The sequence below is a fragment of the Esox lucius genome, chromosome 7 (assembly GCF_011004845.1).
Source record: "Esox lucius isolate fEsoLuc1 chromosome 7, fEsoLuc1.pri, whole genome shotgun sequence".
Lineage (NCBI taxonomy): Eukaryota > Metazoa > Chordata > Actinopteri > Esociformes > Esocidae > Esox > Esox lucius.
The window spans coordinates 17,925,161-17,943,573 of NC_047575.1; the positions used below are offsets into that span (position 1 = coordinate 17,925,161).

The 18,413-nt window shown below is 42.3% G+C and overlaps 1 protein-coding gene across 3 annotated transcripts in view; it reads right to left on the reverse strand.

Moving 5' to 3' along the window:
- Positions 1 to 1,768: 1,768 nt before the first annotated feature.
- Positions 1,769 to 18,413, reverse strand: part of stard8 (StAR-related lipid transfer (START) domain containing 8) — a 41,237-nt gene continuing 24,592 nt past the window's right edge. For all 3 annotated transcript variants that reach the window (XM_010895401.4, XM_010895403.3, XM_010895404.4), the window contains 6 exons: positions 17,807 to 18,017; positions 17,300 to 17,414; positions 8,604 to 8,825; positions 3,741 to 3,958; positions 3,348 to 3,524; positions 1,769 to 2,950 (listed from right to left, as the gene is read on the reverse strand). In XM_010895401.4, coding sequence (XP_010893703.1) covers positions 2,833 to 2,950; positions 3,348 to 3,524; positions 3,741 to 3,958; positions 8,604 to 8,825; positions 17,300 to 17,414; positions 17,807 to 18,017 — 1,061 coding nt within the window. In that variant the 3' untranslated portion in view covers positions 1,769 to 2,832. The remainder of the gene's footprint in view (positions 2,951 to 3,347; positions 3,525 to 3,740; positions 3,959 to 8,603; positions 8,826 to 17,299; positions 17,415 to 17,806; positions 18,018 to 18,413) is intronic.

The following is an 18,413-nucleotide window of genomic DNA, read 5'->3' on the forward strand; positions in this document are numbered from 1 at the left end:
CAAACATAATGTAGTGCCAATATAACAGCCGTGTGAAAGAGTTGGTTAGAGCTCTGAGTACTATTCCAAGGCACTGAATATAACATATAACTTTTACTGTTATTGCATGGATAACCATTTTATTATAGCATCCTGTTTTTTTTTGGTGTATTCCTAATATAACATGGTTAAGTGTTGTGTCCAGGGACTCTGCAATGCATCAGAACCAAGAACAGCTCTTAGCAGTGGGATTTTGTCGATATACCACACCCCCTTGGGCCTTATAAGTCTGGGGTCACTTAGAAATGTCCTTGATTCTTAAAGATGTTTTCTTTTTTTTGCCCATTAAAATAAAATAAAATAGATCAGAAATACAGGGTAGACATTGTTACTGTTGTAAATTACTATTGTAGCTGGAAACGGCAGATTTTCAATGTAATATCTACATAGGCGTACAGAGGCCCATTATCAGCAACCATCACTCCGATATTCCAATGGCACGTTGTGTTTGCTAATCCAAGTTTAACATTTTAAAAGGCTAATTGATCATTAGAAAACCTTTTTGCAATTATGTTAGCACAGCTGAAAACTGCAGTGCTGATTAAAGAGGCAATAAAACTGTCCTTTAGACTATTTCAGTATCTACAGTATTAGCGTTTGTGGGTTTGATTACAGGCTCTAAATGACCAGAAACAAAGAACTTTCTTCTGAAATTAGTCAGTTTACGCCTACTTTCTGTTCGACCACCGTACAGGCCTTTTCACTTTTGAGAGGGACAAAACATTACTCTTTTATCACCTAGCCTAAGTCAGAACATTTGTAGAATCAGCATTCACTTTTGCATTATTTTATCTTCTTCAGCAATATAACCATGCACTAAACATTGTCAAATAGACAGAAACTATATTATGTGGAAATAAGATAACTGACTAAGTATGGATTTTAATTCATTAATTATGTTTGCACTAGAGAAAAAGTTGAACCCTCAAAAAAGTGAAGAATTGGGGGCAACTTTTCCTTGTAAGAAAATTATGAATATACAGTAGTAGGTCACCAGTGGACATTATGCATTCGGCTGGCACGGATTTACGTATACTATATTATGTATTCCCCTGAGACCAGGTTGATATATTATTAATACTATGCATGTCGTAGTTCAATTTACTTGTCTTTTCCCCTGTTATTCGCTGTAATTGCGAGACAGAAGAAAACTGTGTTGGTGGAAACACTAGTAGGCTACACTAAATCCTCCCCGCAATAGTGCCTCATCAAAGTCAATGGAAAATATTGCAAGATTGTTGGCTACATATAAAATTATTCTAATTAACAGAAAATATATTTGGAGAAGAAGATGGAGAGTTTAGCACATTAGGTGTATGCAACCTAGCGTCGCATGAATTACATAAATGTGTACTGTAACTTGTAAACTGCAATTATGTTCACATCAGCAGTGAAACTACACTGCTGATTTAAGCATACTTCTGAAGTACATCCAATGCCCTTCTAGTTCTCATTATGCTGCATGCTCAACAAGGAAATCAACACCTGAAATCTTACACACGGAAGGAACCCACTCTCCTGCCGTCTACCTTGATTGAGCACACAGGCACTCAAGCCGCCAAAGGTAGTCGCTAGAGTGCAACAAGGCAAGGCCACCATATTTGATTAGTAACCCTCCAATCCAGACAATGCTGGCCATTGTCTGTGGAACCTAAAATATTTTAAAAACATTAGGGGTGTTGGTGCGGAGATTACTTTTCAATAAAGCATTCGAGCTCTTGTTAATGGGTCAGTTTAGGGGATAGAATCCTGTGCGTACCACCTTTAATGTGAAATGGGGTCAACCATTCAGACTTTAAAAGATAGGAGCAAAAGGAAAAGATTGATTTACAGGAAGTCCGGAGTAGAGTCCATCGTTGATTGTTAAAATAGAGATAAACACTTCAGTAAAACAAACAGTGGATGAGGATACACAGCTGAAGCATGGCCAGGACATCATTTTAAGTCATACCCTAACCTACCACCCACTAAGGTGCCTAAGTCAATCAAATGTTTACAGAACAATGTGCTTTTTGACCATGGATTACAAGGTCTGCTCAAACAGTTTTTTATTTTCATTTTAAATGTATGTAAAGTCGATTTATCTATGTGCTGTGCTTGTCAATTAATGTCATTTTTTATGTCATGTTTGTGTCAATGTTTTTTGTGAATCCCACGAAGTGGACCACCTTGAAAGAAATACTAACTAAATCATAAATCCTGAGTATGTTATAAACACTATGGCTGGTTCTGAAATTTGAGACACATCTAATCACAATAGTCAATTATATATTAACTCTGAATTTATCATAAAAAAATAGCATATAGTACAAACATAGATGGTTGCAAAACACCTCTCCTGAGTCATTGTGTAAAGCAGGTTGCACCTTAAAACATTCCATGTGATTTTAGCATCCTCACTTTAGTCTGGCTCCTTTCACAGCAGCATTAAAACAGTAACTGATATGTAAGTATCATAAGCAAATTGTACTAAACTAAGCTTGCCTTTAACAACATTGGATTTTTTATAAAGAAATGTAATATTTTATTTTCATCTGAGCACTTTTGGATATGTTAGTGTTAGTTAATACATATGGTTTAGAATAGATTTCTAAATATTGCTAATAATTCCGCAATGTCTCCTAATGGGTCATCACTGTCACCTGCGATTCCACACCCTGACAGGCCCCTGTTGATTACACCTTGGAGTGTGTCACGGAAATGTAATATATTGCTAGAGGTGGCACTCTAAATTTGAGTCCTTGTTAGCCACTGGAAGCATGTCTGAGTTTGGCTGTCAGGCCGCCTCAGACCTTATAGTTTTGTCTCGGTTCCCACCGCTGTGAGCACACAGAAGGAGTCCCGTATCCGAGCTACTTCGACTGCACAGAGGTGGCCAAACACTTTGTTGTACCACTCAGGAGATCGTCCCCTGAAAAATCACAACACAAGGTCAAATAAGATATTCTGTCCCAATTATACACTTCTATAGACAAAGGATATTTAAAAGGCATTTACATTTAGAGTGTCCTTCTTTCAGCAAAACGATGTTGCATAATTATATATATTTCTTTATGAAAAGGTGTAAATAAATTACATGAGCTTTTGGTCAACATGTCGTGGATTTAATCAGTTAATTATCAAACTCTCCTTCAAGTATACACTTCTATAGACGAAGGACATTTCCATGGAATTTTATATTTTGATTCTCCTTCTTTCAGCAAAAGCATGTGAATAGGTGCAAATAAATTACTTGAGCGTTTAGCTATCAAACTAATAAAAAAGTGTGCAATTAATATGAATACATAGATTAATTCCTGGTTTCCTACCTGAGATCTGCTCTGCAGTAGTGTGTCAGCCTGGACCGACCAATCCCAGAGGACTCAATAAGGACACGTGAGGTCAGTAGCACTGCCCGTAGCCCTGCCTCCAGGTGATTGTTGTCGTGGTCCACAGAGGAAGACACTAACAGACACAAGCCACTAGACAGGTCACAACGCCACCGCCTAATTAGGAGAGAAATACAGCAAAATATAACATTCATTACATTTTTGGTGTCAGTTAACAGCATGAGACTTTCTTTTTCTCAATGAGCCAACATGTTGACTAACTCCTCAGAAAAGAGAAGAAACAGGTATGCTTGGCTTCTTCTTTTTACCCATGCCTCCCAAAAAAGCAAAACAAACAATTATGAAATAACTAATTTTGCCTGCCATATGTACCTCAGCACCATAAAGTCCCTGCGCGGATGAGGTGCCATGCAGTCTGTGACATAGTGATAAACCTCTGTGTTGTTCTCTAAAGCCTCGATAACACAGCTGTGTAACAGGTCGTCATCCCACAGGTGGCGCTCTCGCATTACTCTGTGCAACACAGTCTGAGGCGGTGCCTCAATCTCCGTGGTCGCTTTCCAAAGACGGATGGGATGGCCGTCACCTACCTGCGGAGAGCAAATGGACTGTGAGCTTATGGTTCAGGACTGACAAGCTAGCTAACATGCCTTCCCTTTCAAAATGGACAGAATTGATTTTGTTGTTTATAGAAACAAGATTCTTATCCAAGAAATAAGAATTCCTCAAAAAAGTATTATTATTAACCACAAACTCATTCAAGGTTATTACTTTCTTTTTACAATTTTCCACATTGTATAATATTATTGAATTATAATTCTGAAATAAGACATATGGAATCACGAAACAACCAAAAAAGTATTAGACAAATTGCCGATAATTTTAAGTAGATCACAGCTTTGCACAATCTCTCCATTCTCCCAACCAGCTTCATGGGGTATTTATTCATTTCATTTATTAGGTGTGTCTTGTTAAAAGTAAATTTGTGGAATTTCTTTCCTTCTTAATTAGCACTGACCGTTCAGACAGAAAACCAGGGTGTTCATTGATGAGTGATGTATCAGCTGACACCGGGGATCGCTCAAATCACAATATCAGATTTCATGCTGACTATTTAATAGTCAGGTTAGTCACTCAGTCTGATGTGCACTGGTCTTACTAGCATTCAGGTGCGAAACCATCCACCATCATATACCATCACCATCATATCATATACACCATCATGTGTTGGCAGTGAGTTACCCCAGGGGAGAACCTAAAGCCAAGACCTGTGAAATGATTGTGAATGTCTCCAATAAATGGTTAAACTAATACATGCCATTTTCTGTTTGAAATGCATTTGAGCCAAAAAGTTGTGTTGTGACAAGTTAGTGTTACACAGAAGCCCACCACTATGCCTATAGTGTAGTAGTTCATATTATGGCAAGAACAACTCAAATAAGCAAAGAGAAACTTAAGTCCAACTTTAAGACATGAAGGTCAGTCAGTACGGAAAAGTTTAAGAACTTTGAGGGCAGTCGGAAAAAACATCAAGCACTATGATTAAATTGTCTCTCATGAGAACTGCCACAGAGTTAGTTCTGCTGCAGAGGATAAGGTCATTAGAGTTACCATTCTCAGAAATTGGCAAGTAACTACACCTCAGATTGCAGCCTAAATAAATGGATCACAGAGTTCAAGCAACAGACCCATCGCAACATCAACTGTTCAGAAGAGACTGTGTGAATCAGTTTATGGCCTTAATGGTCAAATTCCTGCAAAGAAACCACTACTGAAGGACATCAACATTAAGAAGATATTTGTTTGGGCCAGACAATACAAGAAATTGACATTAGACATTTACATTCAATTTAGCATTCAAACCTTTTACAGTGTTTTAAAGGCATTTATGCCAGTGTCACAGAAGATGACAAAAATATACATTAAATCAAGTCACTTGATAGATCAACGTTAGTTTCACAAAAATGTACTAAGATTAGGAAAGGTTACATAGGTCGTCTTCTGAACCCAATGTATGTCATTTTAAATACAGTTAAATATAGTTGTATTTTTTGTGGATGGGGCAATACCAATCATACACTCACCTAAAGGATTATTAGGAACACCATACTAATACTGTGTTTGACCCCCTTTCGCCTTCAGAACTGCCTTAATTCTACGTGGCATTGATTCAACAAGGTGCTGAAAGCATTCTTTAGAAATGTTGGGCCATATTTATAGGATAGCATCTTGCAGTTGATGGAGATTTGTGGGATGCACATCCAGGGCACGAAGCTCCCGTTCCACCACATCCCAAAGATGCTCTATTGGGTTGAGAGCTGGTGACTGTGGGGGCCATTTCAGTACAGTGAACACATTGTCATGTTCAATAAACTAATTTGAAATGATTCGAGCTTTGTGAAATGGTGCATTATCCTGCTGGAAGTAGCCATCAGAGGATGGGTACATGGTGGTCATAAAGGGATGGACATGGTCAGAAACAATGCTCAGGTAGGCTGTGGCATTTAAACAATGCCCAATTGGCACTAAGGGGCCTAAAGTGTGCCAAGAAAACATCCCCCACACCATTACACCACCACCACCAGCCTGCACAGTGGTAACAAGGCATGATGGATCCATGTTCTCATTCTGTTTACGCCAAATTCTGACACTACCATCTGAATGTCTCAACAGAAATCGAGACTCATCAGACCAGGCAACATTCTTCCAGTCTTCAACTGTCCAATTTTGGTGAGCTCGTGCAAATTGTAGCCTCTTTTTCCTATTTGTAGTGGAGATGAGTGGTACCCGGTGGGGTCTTCTGTTGTTGTAGCCCATCCGCCTCAAGGTGGTGCGTGTTGTGGCTTCACAAATGCTTTGCTGCATACTTCGGTTGTAACGAGTGGTTATTTCAGTCAAAGTTGCTCTTCTATCAGCTTGAATCAGTCGGCCCATTCTCCTCTGACCTCTAGCATCAACAAGGCATTTTCGCCCACAGGACTGCCGCATACTGGATGTTTTTCCCTTTTCACACCATTCTTTGTAAACCCTAGAAATGGTTGTGTGTGAAAATCCCAGTAACTGAGCAGATTGTGAAATACTCAGACCGGCCCAACCATGCCACGCTCAAAATTGCTTAAATCACCTTTCTTTCCCATTCTGACATTCAGTTTGGAGTTCAGGAGATGACCAGGACCACACCCCTGAATGCATTGAAGCAACTGCTATGTGATTGGTTGATTAGATAATTGCATTAATGAGAAATTGAACAGGTGTTCCTAATAATCCTTTAGGTGAGTGTATATAGCAATACAAAACTATATGTTCTGTAGTAGAGCAGTACAGATTAAAACAACTAGATCAAAGCCATGTTAACGGTATTTCCACTTATGTGATGTGTTATATAACCATGGTTTAAATCTGTCAATTTCAAGCCACTTTTGGTCAAATTCAGACTGCCAAATGCTCGCTCTCTCCTCTCTTTCATTTCCTCATCGTTATGCTTTCCTCTCTCCTTTGTTCTATTCTGTTCCTCATTCTGTCTCACTATCAAGATTTTGCCTCTTCCCTGCCTGGTCAAATATATTCCTTAATTTAAATTTTATTAAGGTAATGAGATAGCTAAGGTTTATAGCTGCTTGTAAAATCACACACATTTTCCAGTGCTTAACTAGCACAGTAACAGCTGACATTGTAAGTATAGAAAACTTCATTTAATTGAGACTGTCATTAATCTTGTTGTAACATGACACTCTCTCCCATCTCCCCCTTTCACTGTGGCTGCTGCAGCTTTAAATACTTTTTTTTATGCCAGACAAAAACTGTTCATGTTGCATGAGCAACTTGCCAGCCTGGCAAAATAGTACTGTTGCTAGCTAGCTTGCTTTGCCTAACATCAGAGTTTCTATCTCAATAGAGCTGTAGATACAATTGTGGCAGCAGTATCGATACATCTAAATGTGGGGAGAATGTTGTGTTTGGTTGAATACCTAGCAATATAGCTAATTGATATCATCAAGCAAAACATACAACCAGTTCCTTGAACGTACATTTCTCCAATGACTGGCACACTCCCCTACAGTACCTCGGTGTGTACACTGAAGTGATTTATGTTTCGTGCAGCAGGAAGAACAAATGTTTCTTGCTCCGCTGGTCTGCATAGAGCATTCTGGATTCAACAGCTGGCTCCAACTATGAGGACAGGGCACTCAGTGTTTTTCAATTTACACTTGCAAAAAAGAGTACAATAGCTCAATAACATAAAGAACATTGTTGTACCACTGCCGATAACATACCAAGCAAATTAAATTCACGTCTAACACAACACTATTTCGTTTTTTCTTTTGCTGTGGTGACAATAATTTTGCTGTAATGGAGCACCCCTGAAAAAACAACGCAATGGAAACACTGGTTCCAATATTTGTCAAGGGGACATACTGTATATTTGACTGTATACCGTGTAATTTCTTTCTTCTTCCCTTTACATAATTTTCTGTAATGACTGTCTATTCCCTTTTTTCGTTTTGGTTGTTCTTTTTTTTTTTTTTATTGACGCTGAAGTGGAGCTTCAGCGTCATGCCACCATTCCCTTAGGGTACCTCATAGGAGAACAGTGGGGCTGTTTTCCCTAATCCCTAAACACAGCCCAAACCAAGAGTACCGACAAGCCACACCTGGAGTTCATAAGGGCTCGTCAGGGCAAGGATAAAAGGGACTCCCAGACAAATATAGAGAAGAGAGTCAGGAAATGCTGGCTGTGTTTCTGTATGTTCCAGAAAGAGAAGGCGATGCAGACTGAGCCGACTGCCAAAAGACAGGTTTCCCTTGCTGCGGCCTGCACTCAGCTACCCTCGTTGACCCCCTTGGTCGCTGCAAGTAATTCTTTTCCCTTTTTAGTTTGTGTTTAGATTTATAATAAACGCCCAAGGGCTTCCCAGCTGCTCCGCGTCAGGCCTCTTTGTTCTTCATAGTGCTGCAACCCGTACTGGTAACTTGATGCTATCACAACTGTACTAGGACATACATCTGTGTTAACCTCTGTATTGTATTAAAATTGACCAAAACTTGATATCAGTTTTTACCATGTTGTCTCTCTTTATACAGCCTTTGTGGCAAACAGAATTGCTATGGCTAGAAGCACTTCTGCCTGAGGCAAAACTAATATTGGTATCTATTGTTCTATAATTGATCTGAGTAGTACATAGGTTTTTTGAGAAAGCATTAGCATCACTATGTAGCAGCGTTACTAAGACATACCTTCTTGTATGTCAACTCTGTGTTCTCTGGGCTCTGGGCACTGTGCCATCCTTTGGTCTTTTCTGTTGCCTCCCTCAGAAGAGCCTGGATGTTATCCTCCAGGTAGGCTCTGTAATCAACAGGCTCACCCTTCATGTTCAGGCCCATGCCATGGAGAGGGAGTGGCTGGGCATCTGCTGCAACGTAGGAATTCCTTGACTGTAACATCATCTCATGAGGAATCTGTCACCAAATAACAGGGCAATTGGGTTATTTTTAGAATGAAATACAGAGATTTATATTTAGCAGTTGCCATGTACAGTATGTACAATACTGTGAGAAAGTCTTAGGCCATCTAAGAAAAGAGTTTCATGTTGGTGCAGTAAGTTGTTATTTGACAGTTAAACAACACTAGACGTCTTTAGAATAAATACAACCCTGTATTTATTCTAAAGTGCAATAATTTAAGAATAACATTTCTCAATGTAAAATTGCTAAGAGTTTGGGGATCTCATCAAATACAGTTTGGTCCGGAGATAATTGGACACTGACTGACACAAGTTTTGTTATTTTGGTAAACAGCCAAATAGTTAGAGGTAAATTAAATTGCAATCCCTCAGCTTTAATTTCAGGGAGCTGTCAAAGGAGCTCTCAATGCATGTGAAACAGGTCTTCCTTAGGCTGCAAAAGAAAAAACTTCAGAAAGAAAGCAGGAACAGTAGGAGTGGCCATATAAACTGTTTGGCACTAGGTCACTAGTGTTTATTGATGATGTGACAGAAGACAGAAGCAGCTGGATGAATTCTGAAGTGTATAGGGATATATTGTCTGTTCAGATTCAGCCAAATCCAGCGAAAATGATTGGATGGAGCATCACTTTACTGATGGACAATGAACCAAAACATACTGCGAAAGCAACTCAGGAGTTTTTTAAAGCAAAGAAGTTGAAAGTTCTGCAACAGCCAAGTCAGTCACCTGATCTCAACCTGATCAAGCATGCATTTCATTTGCTGAAGACAAAAATTAAGGCAGAAAGACCCACGAACAAACAACATCTGAAGACAGGTGCAGTAAAGGCCTGGCAAAGAATTGCAAAGGAGGAAACGCAACGTTTGGTGATGTCCATGCGTTCCAGACTACAAACAGTAATTGCCTGCAAAGGATTCTTGACAAAGTTTAAAAAATGAACATTTTATTTATGATTGTGTTAATTTGTGCAATTACATTTGATGCCCTGAAATAAGGGGACAGTGTATGAAAATGGTTGCAATTCTTAAACATTTCACACAATATTTTTGTTCAACCCCTTGAATTAAAGCTGAAAGTCTGCACTTCAATTGCATCTTGGTTGTTTCATTTCAAATCCATTGTGGTGGCTTACAGAGCCCAAATTATGAAAATTGTGTCAGAGTCCAAATATTTCCAGACCTGACTGTATGGTTAGGGATGGGCGGTACATGAGCATCTCAAAAAATTTGAATAACCTGAAATAAAAAATTGACCCTGTAATTCTAATCAAAAAGTGACACCTTATATTATAGATTACATATAAAGTGAAACATTTCAAGCCTTTTTTATTTCAGTCTTGATGATTTCAGGATTTCAGTATTTCAAATCCAATATTTCAAAATATTAGAATAGAAAATATAATACAGAAATGTTGACCTGAGAAGAGCTCTAATCAGCTAATTAACTGAAAACACCTGAAAAGATTTGTTCATTTATGAACAAGTATGTTCATTAATGCCTCAATACTTGGTTAGGGCTCCTTTTGCATGAATTACTGCATCAGTGCTGCGTGGCATGGAGGCAATTAGCCTGTGGCATCAGCCTGTGAGGTGTTATGGAAGCCCAGGTTGCTTTGAAAGCAGCCTTCAGCTCGTCTTTGTTGTTGGGTCTGGTGTATATCATTTTCCCCTTGACAATACCCCATAGTTCTCTATGGGGTTCAGGTCAGGCGAGTTGGCTGGCAAATCAAGCACAGTAATACCATGGGCAGCAAACCCGTTACCAGTCATATTGGCACTGTGGGGCAGGTGGCAAGTCCTGCTGGAAAAGGAATTCAGCATCTCCATAAAGCTTGTCAGCAGATGGAAGCATGAAGTGCTCTAAAATCTCCTGGTAGACAACTGTATTGACTCTGGACTCGATAAAACACAGTGGACCAACACCAGCAGATGACATGACACCCCAAACCATCACTGACTGTGGAAACTTCACACAGGACTTGAAGCAACTTGGATTCTGTGTCCTCCAGACTCTGGGACCTTGATATTCAAATTAAATGCATAATTTACTTTCATCTGAAGAGAGGACTTCGCACCACCTAGCAACGGTCCAGTTCATTTTCTCAGGTAAGACGCTTCTGACATTGTCTCTGTTCAGGAGTGGCTTGACACTAGGAATGCGTCACTTGCAGCAAATGTCCTGGTCACGTCTGTGTGTAATGGCTCTTGATACACTGACTCCAGCCTCAGTCCGCTCCTTTCGAAGCAACCAGACATTTTTGAATCAGCTTTGCTTGACAATCCTTTCAAGGCTGCAGTCATCCCTGTTGCTTGTGTACCTTTTCATAACACATCTTTTCCTTCCAGTCAATGTTCCATGAATATAATTTGTTACAGCACTCTGGGAACAGCCAGCCCTTTCAGCAATGATGTTCTGTGTCAATGAGTGTCTTCTGGACAACTGTCAAGTCAGCAGTCTTCCACATGATTGTGGTTGTGTGTACTGAAGGCTCAGGGAGTTAATTAGCTGATAAGAGCTCTTCTCAGGTTGACATTTCTATATTGTTTATTTTTTATTCTAATATTTTGAGATACTGGATTTTTTATTTCCATGAGCTGTAAGCAATAATCATCAAGACAGAAACAAAAAAGTCTTGAAACATTTCACTTGATCTGTAATGAATCTACAATATATTAAAGTGTCACTTGATTTGAATTAACTTTTCCACAGTATTCAAATGTATTCAAATGCACCTGTATTTATGACAAATGTATTTCAAATATGTATTTCAAATACAAAATAGGATTTTGTCATTTGTATTTGATAGGGTTTATGAAAATGGCTTCATATTTTGTATCAAAATACTTTTGTGTTTTGTATTTTGTAGTTTTAAAATACTGTAAAATACTTTGTGAGAAGTCTACTGTACCTGATGACATCATAAAAATGCTACCTCTGATTGGTGTCTACTCAGTAATTTGCCCAGATATGTTGAGATCAGAACAGAAAAGATCAAGGTGAAGAACTTGTAGGTTGCCAGCTTTCCATCAATTTTCAGCATACATTCAACAGTTCATGTTAAGTTTTGGTGTTTGTTTGAGTAGCCTAGGCTAAATCGTTTAACAATTTACGTAATGTTCTAGCTAGCTATTTGACCCTAGTTGCAGCCTTCACAGTTAGCTTGCTATTTTCAGCCTTTGTTAAGTTTTTATCAGTTGTGCATGAAGATACGAGATAAGGTACGAGATTGTACCCTAATTGAAGTAGCTGTTTAGTAGGATCATGATATTGCATACTATTGCATACTTATTACTTATTACTTATTATATTTATGATTAACAATCAAATTATTGATTACTTAGAAACTAGTTGCTATGAATAAACGTGCCATCAGTTGTCTTCTTATGAATTATTTGTTTGTCTTTGAGTCAGTGTTGCTGATGCAAAGTAGGCCCTTCATTACCAAAGACCAAGTAACTCAATTAGGATACAATTATGTATGTTTGCAAAATCCTTTGCAAACTGTTAGTTAAACATTAAACTGCTGGTTATTTTAAAGCTAACCTTCATCTGCGTGACCACAGGGATATGTGAATATCTGATCTGTTAACTGGCTACATATGTCAGATTTTTCGCATGACTCCTTAGGCACAGAAAAGCTGTTGCTATCAAACATTGTCTACTTAATCAACTGTACTGGTGAAGGGATAGATCAAATAGACCGATAGATGGAATCAACTGAGTCAGTGTACTGGTGAAGGGATAGATGAAATAGACCAATAGATGGAATCAACTGAGTCAGTATACTGGTGAAGGGATAGATGAAATAGACCAATAGATGGAATCAACTGAGTCAGTGTACTGGTGAAGGGATAGATCAAATAAGCAAATAGATGGAATCAACTGAGTCAGTGTACTGGTGAAGGGATAGATCAAATAGGCATCTTGAACTTCTTCCTCTCCTTGAACTGCCACCTTAACGTGGTGGAGGGGTTTGAGTACCCGAGTGACCCTAGGAGCTATGTTGTCTGGGGCTATATGCCCCTGGTAGGGTCTCCCAAGGCAAACAGGTCCTAGGCGATGGGTCAGACGAAGAGCGGTTCAAAAACCCCTTAATGAAGAAGAAAATTGTGTGTCCTGTGACGTCGCCCGGCATGGCGCAGCCGGGGCCCCACCCTGGAGCCAGGCCCGGGGTTGGGGCTCGTTCGCGAGCGCCTGGTGGCCGGGCCTTTCCCCATGGGGCCCGGCCGGGCCAAGCCCGAACGAGCGACATGGGGCCGCCCTCCCGTGGGCTCACCACCCACAGGAGGGACCATAAGGGGCCGGTGCAGAGAGGATCGGGCGGCAGTCGAAGGCGGGGGCCTAGACAACCCGATCCCCGGACACGGAAACTAGCTCTAGGGACGTGGAATGTCACCTCGCTGGCGGGGAAGGAGCCTGAGATGGTGCGTGAGGTTGAGAGGTTCCGACTAGAGGTAGTCGGGATCACCTCTACGCACGGCTTGGGCTCTGGAACCACACTCCTTGAGAGAGGATGGACTCTTCACCACTCTGGAGTTGCCCATGGTGAGAGGCGGCGGGCTGGTGTGGGTTTGCTTATAGCTCCCCAGCTCTGCCGCCATGTGTTGGAGTTTACCCCGGTGAACGAGAGGGTCGTTTCCCTGCGCCTACGGGTCGGGGATAGGTCTCTCACTGTTGTTTGTGCCTACGGGCCGAACGGCAGTGCAGAGTACCCGACCTTCTTGGAGTCTCTGGGAGGGGTGCTGGAAAGTGCTCCGACTGGGGACTCTATCGTTCTACTGGGGGACTTCAACGCCCACGTGGGCAACGACAGTGATACCTGGAGGGGCGTGATTGGGAGGAACGGCCCCCCTGATCTGAATCCGAGCGGTGTTCAGTTATTGGACTTCTGTGCTAGTCACAGTTTGTCCATAACGAACACCATTTTCAAGCATAAGGGTGTCCATCAGTGCACGTGGCACCAGGACACCCTAGGCCGCAGGTCGATGATCGACTTTGTTGTCGTTTCATCTGACCTGCGGCCATATGTCTTGGACACTCGGGTGAAGAGAGGGGCGGAGCTGTCAACTGATCACCACCTGGTTGTGAGTTGGATCCGATGGCGGGGGAGGAAGCTGGACAGACTCGGCAGGCCCAAGCGTACTGTAAGGGTCTGCTGGGAACGTCTGGCCGAGTCTCCTGTCAGAGAGATCTTTAACTCCCACCTCCGGCAGAGCTTTGACTGGATCCCGAGGGAGGTTGGAGATATTGAGTCCGAGTGGACCATGTTCTCCACCGCCATTGTTGAAGCGGCCGCTCGGAGCTGTGGCCGTAAGGTCTCCGGTGCCTGTCGAGGCGGCAATCCCCGAACCCGGTGGTGGACACCGGAAGTAAGGGATGCCGTCAAGCTGAAGAAGGAGTCCTATCAGGCCTGGTTGGCTTGTGGGACTCCAGAGGCAGCTGACGGGTACCGACAGGCCAAGCGGACTGCAGCCCGGGTGGTTGTGGAGGCAAAAACTCGGGCCTGGGAGGAGTTCGGTGAGGCCATGGAGAAGGACTATCGGCTGGCCTCGAAGAGATTCTGGCAAACCATCCGGCGCCTCAGGAGAGGGAAACAGTGCCCTACCAACGCTGTTTACAGTAGAGGTGGGCAGCTGTTGACCTCAACTGGGGATGTCGTCGGGCGGTGGAAGGAGTACTTCGAGGATCTCCTCAATCCCGCCGTCACGTCTTCCATTGAGGAAGCAGAGGATGAAGGCTCAGAGGTGGACTCGTCCATCACCCGGGCTGAAGTCACCGAGGTGGTTAAGAAACTCCTCGGTGGCAAGGCACCGGGGGTGGATGAGATCCGCCCTGAGTACCTCAAGTCTCTGGATGTTGTGGGGCTGTCTTGGCTGACACGCCTGTGCAACATCGCGTGGCAGTCGGGGACAGTGCCTCTGGGATGGCAGACCGGGGTGGTGGTCCCTCTTTATAAGAAGGGGGACCGGAGGGTGTGTTCCAACTATAGGGGGATCACACTTCTCAGCCTCCCCGGGAAAGTCTATGCCAGGGTTCTGGAGAGGAGAATACGGCCGATAGTAGAACCTCGGATTCAGGAGGAACAGTGTGGTTTTCGTCCAGGCCGTGGAACACTGGACCAGCTCTATACCCTCTACAGGGTGATGGAGGGTTCATGGGAGTTTGCCCAACCAGTCCACATGTGTTTTGTGGATTTGGAGAAGGCATTCGACTGTGTCCCTCGCGGCATCCTGTGGAGAGTGCTTCGGGAATATGGGGTCCTGGGTCCTTTGCTAAGGGCTGTCAGGTCCCTGTACGACCGAAGCAGGAGCTTGGTCCGCATTGCCGGCAGTAAGTCAGACTTGTTCCCTGTGCATGTTGGACTCCGGCAGGGCTGCCCTTTGTCACCGGTTCTGTTCGTAATTTTTATGGACAGAATTTCTAGGCGCAGCCAGGGGCCGGAGGGTGTCAGGTTTGGGGACCACACGATTTCGTCTCTGCTCTTTGCGGATGATGTTGTCGTGTTGGCCCCTTCAAGCCAGGACCTTCAGCATGCACTTGGACGGTTTGCAGCCGAGTGTGAAGCGGTGGGGATGAAAATCAGTACCTCCAAATCCGAGGCCATGGTCCTCAGTCGGAAAAGGGTGGCTTGCCCACTTCAGGTTGGTGGAGAGTGCCTGCCTCAAGTGGAGGAGTTTAAGTATCTAGGGGTCCTGTTCACGAGTGAGGGAAGGATGGAACGGGAGATTGACAGACGGATCGGTGCAGCTTCTGCAGTAATGCGGTCGATGTATCGGTCTGTCGTGGTGAAGAAAGAGCTGAGCCGCAAGGCGAAGCTCTCGATTTACCGGTCAATCTACGTTCCTACTCTCACCTATGGTCATGAGCTTTGGGTCATGACCGAAAGGACAAGATCCCGGATACAGGCGGCCGAAATGAGCTTTCTCCGCAGGGTGGCTGGGCGATCCCTTAGAGATAGGGTGAGAAGCTCGGTCACCTGGGAGGAGCTCAGAGTAGAGCCGCTGCTCCTCCACATCGAGAGGGATCAGCTGAGGTGGCTTGGGCATCTGTTTCGGATGCCTCCGGAACGCCTTCCTGGGAAGGTGTTCCGGTCCCGTCCCACCGGGAAGAGACCCCGGGGAAGACCTAGGACACGCTGGAGGGACTATGTCTCCCGGCTGGCCTGGGAACGCCTCGGTGTCCCCCCGGAAGAGCTGGAGGAAGTGTCTGGGGAGAGGGAAGTCTGGGCATCCCTGCTTAGACTGCTGCCCCCGCGACCCGGCCCCGGATAAGCGGAAGATGATGCAATGCAATCTTGAACTTCTTCCATTTTCTAATAATTGCGCCAACAGTTGTTTCCTTCTCACCAAAGCTGCTTGCCTATTGTCCTGTAGCCCATCCCAGCCTTGTGCAGGTCTACAATTTTTCCCCTGATGTCCTTGCACAGCTCTCTGGTCTTGGCCATTGTGGAGAGGTTGGAGTCTGTTTAATTGAGTGTGTGGACAGGTGTCTTTCATATAGGTAATGAGTTTAAACAGGTGCAGTTAATACAGGTAATGAGTGGAGAACAGGAGAGCTTCTTAAAGAAAAAATAAGTCTGTGAGAGCCGGAATTCTTACTGGTTGGTAGGTGATCAAATACTTGCATTGCAATAAAATGCTAATTAATTATTTAAAAATCATACAATGTTATTCTCTGGATTTTTGTTTTAGATTCTGTCTCTCACAGTTAAAGTGTACCTATGATAAAAATGACAGACCTCTACATGCTTTGTAAGTAGGAAAACCTGCAAAATCGGCAGTGTATCAAATATTTGTTCTCCCCACTGTATGCATTTTTCCAAAAACAATTTCTCAGTTTCAACAATTTATATGTTGTCTTTCTACCATTTTCTGTTAAATATAGGGATAAATGATTTGCACATGATTGCATTCTGTTATATTAGCATTTTACACAGCGTACCAACGTTTTTGGGAATGGGGTTGTTCAATAAAAAGGTAACTGATATCTCAAGAGATGAGTAGAAGCAATGTTAAACTTACTAAAAAAATTAAGTTAAAAAAATGTGGCAAGTTGGAGAGTTCACCATCTGGCCACCACTTCATTGAATTTCCTTGTGACCTGCAAGGACTTTACCTTTAATTATTGTTAATCAGATGTATTGTGTCTTCCACTGCGTTTTCTATCTTCAACATGCCCAGTTTCTTTACATTTCTTAAGGAGATTTCTTCTACCCATCTCCCAATATATCAATTACTTTTTGGACATCAGAACAAGTTATTTTTATTAATTAACGTGTATTCATTTTCTTTATTAAAGTTTATCAACTAACTATCTACCAACATTATCCCTAACACTAATTCTAATGCTATATTGTGTTTTTACAAGCAAATACAAATGTACTGCAGAGATAAAAGTTGCTCTGAAGGTTAATGCTCTTCAAAATAAAGATAAGTTATTTCAAAGACTGCATGTATTCAGAGCAATACCTGGAATAATTTTTTGCACTCCACAATCATGTGGCTGAGTCCTCGAGTGGCAGCCATGTTCTCACTCAGGTCTTTATGGTCTAGTTTTCCCCCTGCCCCCCTTCGGTGGATTAATCTGGCACAAAGATAGAATACAGCAAGCAAACATTACAATCATTTAGGCTTTGAGTTCAACCATGGTACAATGTTGTCAATATTGAGCATTTTGGTTAAGAAACAGTCAAGTGCCAAACATATTGTACCACACAGTCCTGAGACATTGTTTATAGTTTTGATTTGACACGTCCATGAGGATAACAACAGCAGAGCCACTAAAGGACAATTGTCTCCTAATAGTGATGAATGTAGGAGTATAAGAGAATAAACCAAATGTTGCAGTGAATATGACAGAGTCCAAAACACGGAGTACAATTTCTAAAGTATTCAAGTGCCATGCAGCACACAATTAAATACAACTATAAATGCAATGTCACACAAGTAGGTTGTTCCATGCATACCAATACATACCTAGGAGAGGTGCCCTCTTTCTTGGAGACATTAAGGTGCAGGATGGAGGGGGCCAGACACACAGCCAGGTTCCCAGCCGTCATCTGGTTCTCCTCAGCGGAGGCAATGTCACTAAGAAAGTAGAGCAGCGTCTGTAGTACCTCTCGGTTCTCGTCAGGCAGGAGGATGACAGCAGCTTGGGCTGCTTGAAGATGCATATCCTTAGGAACACCTAGAGCATATATACGAGATACATCACCACCGGTGGAATCTCTGTTGTTCTGATGTGTAAGATGGTAATGTGACACATACCTTACATGGAGTCTGAAAATCCTTATTTTGTTAGTTTTAAAATCTTAGCATAGTACTGATGAAAATAATTATGACATTTGAATGCACTAGGTAATCATAGCAGTAGACATTCCATACAGTATAACCAGACATAAAATCTAGAAGATTACTTAATGCCATGTTTGCAAAACCTACATAAATCCTAATTGTACCTGCAAAATCCCATCAGGAGTTTGTCATAGAGTACAGTATCATTACTGATACAGTTTCAAGCTGATTGACTTTTCAAAGGAGACTCTCTAGTCAATGGTAATGCACTGAGGAGCAACTTGAAGCA